Source organism: Nannospalax galili, unplaced genomic scaffold, assembly GCF_000622305.1.
Source record: "Nannospalax galili isolate Female #2095 unplaced genomic scaffold, S.galili_v1.0 scaffold42, whole genome shotgun sequence".
Classification (NCBI taxonomy): Eukaryota; Metazoa; Chordata; class Mammalia; order Rodentia; family Spalacidae; genus Nannospalax; species Nannospalax galili.
Genome location: NW_008348666.1, coordinates 61,475 through 70,614, shown reverse-complemented (window position 1 = coordinate 70,614; position 9,140 = coordinate 61,475). Strand labels below are relative to the sequence as shown.

Here is a 9,140-nt window from a genome sequence, read left to right as displayed (position 1 = left end):
GACATGGGTGCACTTACCTACATGCAGGCAATACATACATACACATAAAATAAAAATAGTAAAATTTTAAAAAATATATTAAAAAAGAAATATTTAACCTGTTACCAAAAGCCATATCTTCAGAATGAATTTCTTTTTCTGTACTTCTAATATAAATTTATCTTAGGAGAAACAATCAGACATGACTAGTCAGATTGTTATAAGACAGAATGTTAGCATACCATACCTCATACTCTGACTCTAAAGACATTTTATTCACTTTCAGTTTTTTTTCCAATTCAGGATCAATCTGTAGAAGAAAAGAACCATATATTATTTAAATCTTTTGCATTCATTTTTCACCTTTAAAGTCATAGGACAGATGGCTGGGACAGTAAGCCAATTGTTTTTTTGGGGGGTGGGGGGTGTTTCATCTCACAGAACCTATGACATAAACATTACCTGCAACCTCATTAACACTTGTAAGGAAACACAGCACTAGGAGTCCAAATGGCTTTGAATATTGGCTTCTGCCTCCAGAGGCAGCATCATTAACCACCATCACAGACTTTGTTGCTCAGAAATATTAAAAATATAATATAATGAGCCAGGCATGGTGGTACACACCTTTAATCCCAGCACTCAGGAGGCAGAGACAGGTGGTTATCTGTGAGCTAATGGCCAGCCTGGTCTACACAGCAAGTTGCAGGCATCCAAAGCTACATAATAAGATTCTGGCTCAAAAAAATTATTTTAAATGTTACTATAATAATGCACTTGAAAACCAAAACAGCATCTTCCATAGACCAGAAATTAAGAGCTATCTATGCTTGTTGCCTGTGTGTGACAAAGAGCGTGACTGGTACAATAAACAAGACAAATTAAATTAAACAGGACAGTTGAATTGTTGATGTTAACAGAGCCCATGAGCAAATTACTATACTTGAAGCACAACCTATGATTCCACGAGGACGATGCGTGAACAGAGAAAATGAGACACCAAAGAAAAGCGTATCAGAAAGCTAGATCCCAAAGCTCCCACATATGCATATTTGAGGTTCCAGAATTAAAGCACTGCTAATTCAGTCATGCACCATTTCTGCTTTATCAGCAAACATTAAAATGAAACGTCTACCTAAGATGCTGTTCCACTGTGTAACATTGATAAGCTACCTTCCTGTGTTTTTATTTTCAGTACAAAATCAGATTTAAAATGTGTCTAATGATGGCAAAGTAATTTTCAAAGCCCAAAAACAGAACAAACAAAAAATCAAATAAACCCAACAAAACCCCACTAAGCCTGCAGTATCTTAGGACTCAAAAGAGAAAAATCCACTATAGGAGGAAGGTTCTACAAACGCTGAGAATTGGAGTGGAAACCCACTGTCCCCTTGGCTATTCTTGTCTAGACTAATAACCAAGGCTTAGTCTTATGGATATGTGTTTTCTCCCACAGGTGAACTTTATGGGAAAATAAAGGACAGAAAAGTAACAAAGTACTGAGAAGCACACTAAGAAAGACCCTGTTCATGATAGCCTGAAAACCATAACATATCTTGGACTAAATCTAATCAAGGAAGTTAAAGACTTATAATGAAAGCTTTAAGACATTGAGGACTCCATACTGGGGATGGGGAAAGGGAGAAGGGAGTAGTAAAGGGTAACAGAGGGGGTGAATATCATCAAAGCACATATACATGTATGGAAATGTCATAGTGAAGTCTATTACTCTGCACAATTTCTGTATGTTAATTTAAAAACAGAAGAAGAACCCAGTAAATACTGCTACTGGGGATTAGAGAAATCATCCCATAGGGCTATTTCAACAAAAACAGAGATCAAAGGATATATGACAGGGATCTACCTCCTTTAAAGTAATTCCTATATTCTGGACTCCCTAAGACAAGAGTATATAGCTAAGCTGAACATCTTTTCTCCAATGTACAGTTTTGGCTCTTGTCCTAGTTCACATTTCTGTTGCTGTGATAAAACACTTTGACCAAAAACAACTTGGGGAATAAAGGATTTATTGCATCTTATACTTCCAAGTGATAGTCCATATCTGAGAGAAGTCAGGCAGGAACTCAGCAGGAATCTAGAGGCAGAAATTAAAGCACAGACCACAGAGGAATGCTTCTTACTGGCTTGCTCCTCTGGCCTGTGCTCAGCCTGATTCCTTATACAGCCCATGACCACTTGTCTGGGGGTAGTATGACTAACAATGGTCTGAGTACCTCCCCCCATCACTCAAGAAAATGCCTCACAGGGGCTGAAGGGATGGCTCAGTGGTTAAAAGCACTGGCTGCTCTTGCAGAAGATCCAGGTTTGGTTCCCAGCACCCACATGTTGCTAACAACCATCTTTAACTCCAGTTCCAAGGGATCCAATGCTCTCTTCTGACCTTTGTAGGCATTGTACAACACAGGCACATTTACATACATGCAGGCAATACACCTGTATACATAAAATAAAAATAAAATTTTAGAAAGAGAAAAGAACAGAAATGCTTCACAGACATGCAGCCAGTTCAATCTGATGGAGGCAATTCCCCAACTGAGGTTCGGTCTTCCCAGGTATGTCAAGATGACAACCAAGGCCAACCACAGCAGCCCCTTGTCAAAAATCAGGTAGCTATAAGTGTGTGCACCTAAACTGGGGTCCTCAATTCGATTCCATTGATCAATATACCTGCTTTTATGCCAGTACCATGGTGTTTTTATTACTATAGCTCTGTAGTATAATTTGAAATCTCCAGCACTCTTTTATTGTTTTGGCTATCCTAGTTTTATGTTACATATGGAATTTGAGATTATTTTTTTCATTTCCCATAAAGAACTGTGTTGGGATTTTTATGGGGATTGTGTTGAATCTGTAGATTGCTTTTGGCAGAATGGCCATTTATACACTATCTTACTGATCCATGAGCATAGGAGTTCTTTTCATCCTCTAGTATCCTATTTGATTTCTTTCTTCAATGTCTTAAAGTTTTAAGTCTCTCACTTCCTTGATTAGATTTAGTCCAGGATATTTTATGGTTTTGAGGCTATGAATGGGATTGTTTCCCAGGATTCTTTTTCAGAGTGTTTTGGTCTATAGTCACCGATTTTTGTGTGTGTGTTAATTTTACATCTTGCTACTTTGCTGAATGTGTTTATACATTCTAGGAGTTTTCTGGTATAATTTTAGGGTCTCACTGTAAAGAATCATATCATCTGCAAATAAGGATACTTTGGCTTCTTCCTTTACAATTTGCATCCCTTTATGTCCTCCATTTGTTTTATTGTTCTAGCTAAAACATCAAGTATTGTATTCAACAGAAATGGAGAGTGGACATCCTTGTCTTGTTCCTGATGAGATGAACCTGCACCAAAGAGCATCTGGAGACACAAATTAGGCTTTACAGGCCTTAAAAAAATAAAGAGGTTGGAGAAATGGGTCTGAATAGGATCAAAATATATTATATGAAATTCTCAAAGAAACAATAAAAATATCTTTTTTTTTTTTTTGGCCTTTTTGAGACAGGGTCTCCCTGTAGCCCCAGCTGGCTTGGAACTCACTATGTAGACCAGGCTGGCCTTGAACTCACAGGGATCCGCCTGCCTCTGCCTCCAGAGTACTGGGATTAAAGGCGTGTGCCACCACGCCCGGCTAAAACTATCTTTTAATAAAAAAGAAAAAGAAGATAAAGTAGATCCTTATGGTGGGAGATAGGACTTTTAAGTAATTAGAATTCATATAGTGTTTAAGTCATTAAAGAAACAAATGGAGGGGCCTAGAGAGATGGCTCAGCTGTCTGCTCTTGCAGAACACCAGGGTTCAAATCCCAGCACCCACATGACCGCTAACAACTGTCTGTAACTCCAGTACCAGGGGATCCAATGCCCTCTTCCGTCCTCTGTGGCACTGCATGACATGGGTATACTTACATACATATAGGGATATCATTCATACACATAAATTAAGAATAAATAAATAAATATTTAAAAAAGAAAAAAATGGATAAAAATAAGATATAAGGTTAGAAAGATGGCTCAGCAGTTAAGAGCCTGTAATGTTCTTGTGGAGGACCTGAGTTCATTTCCTAGTACCTAGGTCAGGTGGTTCACAACTCCAGCTCAGGGGGATCTGATGCCTTTGGCCTCCATGGCCACCTGTACTCACATGCATATACCCACACACATACACATAATTAAAAATAAAATAAATCTCTTATAAAATGATATTCTAGAGGAAATTTTCTCTAGAGAGTTGGACTACATAATAAAGAATTAAATGAACAGTTCAGAAATTTAAAATATGCAAAGAATCACAAACTTAAAGAATGAGCGATTAAGATAAAACAACAGAGAAGCAGGGGTGAGTGAAACATACAAAAAGAATTAGACAGAGTTAACGTCTGATGTACAACCTATACCGCCCTGTACAGGAAACGGAGAGAAAAGTGGGCAAAAGGAGTATTTTATAAAACATCAATTTTTTTGTTTCCTATGGTTTTGCTTAGTCTTCAAAAAACACAGATGGCAATTTGAAACTCCATTTTTTGTTCCAAAATTAAGTTTTCTCATTGCCATAATTCAATATCTATCTATCATCCATCCATCTATCTATCTATCTATCTATCTATCTATCTATCTATCTATCTATCTATCTATCTATCATCTATCTTACCTACCTACCTACCTACCTACTTGTGCTGGAAGCCAACCCCAGGGCTTGCTGTATGCTAAACAAGTGCTCTACCACTGAGCTATATCCCCAGAGCAATTAATCACTTTGTATACAATAGAAAGCATGATCCTTGGTAAGACTGAATGGAACCAGCTGTGTTACTTACTATTGAGGATAAACATATCTGGTATCAGAACATCACTTTTTGTTCACCAACAGGATATATTTGGTTCTAACTCCTGAATTAGAAACATGTGATTTTAATAAGTTTTGTAGGTAGACAAAGGAACAATATAATGAATGTTTTTTTTGTTGTTGTTGTCGTTGGTTTTTTTTGTTTGTTTGTTTGTTTGTTTTTGTTTTTTTTGTTTTTTTTGAGACAGAGTCTCCCTGTAGCCCCAGCTGGCCTGGATTCATATGGAGACCAGGCTGGCCTTGAACTCACAGAGATCCACCTGCCTCTGCCTCCCAAGTGCTGGAACTAAAGGCGTGTACCACCATGCCCAGCTATAATGAATGTTCTTGCTAGTATGGTATGATCAAGCTAACTCAGCATTTGCTATCTGAGGTTAACTGCTGGTATTTTAAGAGGAACAAACATGATTGATTCATAAATACCTGCCTGTCTCATCCTGGATATGTGAGACTCAGTCTTCATATACGTTCTCATTTCTGTCTCCAATATAACCAATTGCAATTTCTTTTTTGAAGACTATGCAGTCTTCTTCTTTCTTTTACAGTGATGTCTGGGTCATAATGGCATTGCTACTATAATTGTTCGTATTTTCATTATCTGATCTTAAAACATAAGGTCACAGCCGGGCGTGGTGGCGCACACCTTTAATCCCAGCACTCGGGAGGCAGAGGCAGGCAGATCTCTTTGAGCTCAAGGCCAGCCTGGTCTACATAGTGAGTTCCAGGACAGCTGGGGCTACAGGGAGACCGTCTCAAAAAGACCAAAAAACAAAACCAAAACCAAAAACCAAAAACAAACAAACAATAAAAACCCATAAGGTTACAATATTTATGTTAAATATTAAGCTAGTACTATTTTGTTAAAAGGCACAATAAACAAAGATTCTGTACTATTTGTTAAGTTTGATGTACTTAAATTGCATGCTTAAATCCACTATGATGGTGATCCACAGAAAAAGAAAAATGGACCCTGTTGGTTTTGGATCTTACATTTTTAGGTCACCTTGTGGATCCCCATGCTTTCCTCTCAACTTTCTACAACCATTAATGTAAAACAGGATTCCTGTATTATGAACGCCACTCTCTCAGGTGAGCTCATTCCTACTTGGTTTCTTCTCAACTGACTCTGTCCTCTAAATCCCAGTTTCAGCCTGCCTTGGTCCTGGCAATCTTGCCACCTTAGCCCTACCTTCTTGATCTTAACTTCTTAAACTCTGCAGCCACTACCATCCCCAACTAATGGTATGGAGGATCAAACTCACTCTCAAGTCTTCTCAACATTAGCCTACTTTATCCTCACTCTCTTGTTTAACTTTACCTGAACTGACTTCTCAGTATCAATCAGCCTCGCCCTCTCAATCTCTGTAGGTCTTGCCCTCCGATTTTCATCTTAGAGACACATCTGACTTAATTCTTTTACCTTTATTCTCTTAACACCAACAGACCTTGACTTTCCACCTCCAATCCCTTCACTCTCCTGACCAACACTTAACACTCTTCATCTACCTTCTCAATCCCTCCTGTTATCTTAAGTCTTTCTCATTTTTCCCCTTAATTGGGTAGTTAATACTATTATTTATCCAATCTTAAAAGTCAAAATTTGAAATAAGCTGAGCATGGTGGCACACACCTTTAATCCCAGCACTTGGGAGGAGAGGCGAATGGATCTCTGTGAGTTTGGTCTATTTAACTAGTTCTAGGGCAGCTAGGGTTGCATAGTGAGACCCTGTCTCAAAAAACAAAACAAAAATCCTTTGAAAAAGTCTAGAATTACTCATATTTTTATATGATACACATCACATTGCTCATTAAAGCACTGTCAATTTTCCAATGTTTTTTTGGAACCTTTAATTTATTAACTCTTCTCTTTATTACTGGAAATGTTTTACTTCCAGTCCTATTATTCACCAATTCTACTGCCACAGGATCTGTTATGATTTGGATCTACAATGGCGCCCCAGCTGTCAAGTCCCCTGAGCAGTGGTGGGGTTCTGGGAGGTGGCTGGATCATGAAAGTTCTGACCTATAAATGCATATGGATATGTCTATGGATTCAGGGCTTAGTGGACTCTTGGGAGGTTGAAGAAGCAGGTCACTTCGGTGAAAGAGGGGTCTATTCTCCCTAGGTTTTGCTTCCTGGCCATTGTGAGCTGAACAGCTTTGTTCTACCACATGCTCCCCATCATGACGCTCTGCCTTGCCAAAGGCCTCAAAGCAACAGAGCCAGGTAACCAGAGCTGAGACCTCTGAAACCCTTGAACCAAAATAAAGATAGTCTCCTTTTATGTTGTTTAGCTCAGGTATGTTGTCACAGCAACAAAAATCTAATCCAGACTCCTAGCACGCCTCTCTACTCTAAATAATCTTTTCTATCTTGCTCCCCCAGTCCCCAGCCTTCTTGTACTCCTTTGCAAGAGAATTTTAAAAGGAAAATATTACTCTCTCTGCTTTACAGAGTATAAGGAACTTCTACCACTCACTAAACTCCTGCTCTTCTTAAACTGAATTCAGGGTCCACACCTTTAACAAACAATTCCTGATTTCTCTTTCCCAAGCCTAAACTGCACACCCCTCTTTGAAGTTAGTAATGTTCTATATGAAACTGTACTATAGCACTGCTCTGGGAAGTGCTACATGTTTGGATACAATTTTGTAGAAGACGATTTTTGGCCTCAATTCTTCTATACACTTTGTAAAAGCCAGTTTCTTGACACTTTATCTGCAGGATCTAACAAATGATTAACATATGGCAAACATTCAATTATTTTTCAAATAAATACACAATCTTCCACTTTTAAAAGTCAAACCATTACAACTGTCATCTTAAGGGGAAAGAGAAATAATTCCTGATAAAGTAATTGGGATATTAATTGAAACCTTTCAATATAGTTAAATTGAAAACTATAGTTAAATGAAATTGTTACTTAAAATTGTTCTATATCCTCATAAAAACTACATGTTCTTTTTAAATATATATTTACTATAATTCCAATCTATCTTTAAGACTAACTAAAGTTTCTTTCTCTCAAACCGCAACATTATGTAAGAGAGATAAATAGATCTTGATGATGATACTTTCCCACTAGTATTAGAAAGGAAGGTCATGTGATAATATACTATATATGGCTTGGAAAAACCTTCAAATTGTCAGGAACATGTCCCTCCAAAGAAACAAACATACTTCTCAGTGACTGAACCAGAGTTCTTATGTAACATCTGGTGTGAATGTGACAGCAAATATGGAATTACAGAAGATGGGACTCCTAGCTCAAGCCCTGACTAGCCACATGACTAGTGAAGGATACTTAGTTTTCTGGGCATTGGTTTCTTCACTGGAAAAACAAAGGAACGGGTATAGCCCTACCACAAAGCAGATACTATTAAAAGGTTGGTATTTTCATTTATAATAAAAAAATTTTTCTTTTCATATCAGTAACTAATGATAAATGCCAATATATTTATAACATTACTGGTATTAAAGTGAAATAGCTAGTTTCTAGCTAGAGAAATGAAGTAAATTGTTGATCTATATTCTCTAGTTCCTACTCTGAAAACAACTACATCAGAGAACTTTTTTTGAGAGAAGCTAAAAATATTACAAATTTCTTACTGAATAAGGAAAACTATTACTAAATTCTTGTTTTAAAAAAGCCATTTGGGAAGTGGGACTATAGATGAATAAGATTGTTTGGGATGTTCTGTATGATATACACACAAAAAAATCAACAAATAAAAAAATGAGTTATATTTGAAATAAAAAAGATTTTTTCATTTACTTTTATTTATGTGTATGTGTGAATGCCTGTATACATACATGTGCACCACATGCATGCCGGTGCCCAAGGAAGCCAGAAGAGAGCACTGGATGACTGGAGCTACAACACAGTTGTGAGCTGCCTCATGTGGGTGCTAGAAACCAAACTTGGGCCCTCTGCAAGAGAAACAAGTGCTCGGAATTTCTGAACCATCTCTCTAGCCCCTATTACTAAATTCTTTACATGATTTCAGGGAATCATTTATATTTTAAAGAACATGAGATGATGCAAAGATTATCTATTAGCTTTGAAATACAAGACAAATTAATATTGCTAAGTGACCTGAGTATATCCATTTACTAAACCAAAGCCAATATACTCAGACACAAGTCAAACACCAATTGCAGTTCTTACCTTAATTTTCACAGCATCATAACGGATTTGTGAAAACTCACGAAGACCAAAAGAACCTCCGACAACCAACAACTGAAATAAAGAAAGGAAACAATTATTTACACACACACACACACACACACACACACA

At 37.5% G+C, this 9,140-nt stretch overlaps 1 protein-coding gene across 1 annotated transcript in view; it reads right to left on the bottom strand.

Annotated features, from left to right (window-relative positions):
• The window catches only part of LOC103744200 (cytochrome c oxidase assembly protein COX16 homolog, mitochondrial), a gene marked incomplete at its 5' end in the record, with an annotated part of 21,261 nt that overhangs the window by 4,112 nt on the left and 8,009 nt on the right, over positions 1-9,140 (bottom strand). The window contains 2 exons of the mRNA XM_008845919.2: positions 227-289; positions 9,012-9,083. Coding sequence (XP_008844141.2) covers positions 227-289; positions 9,012-9,083 — 135 coding nt within the window. The remainder of the gene's footprint in view (positions 1-226; positions 290-9,011; positions 9,084-9,140) is intronic.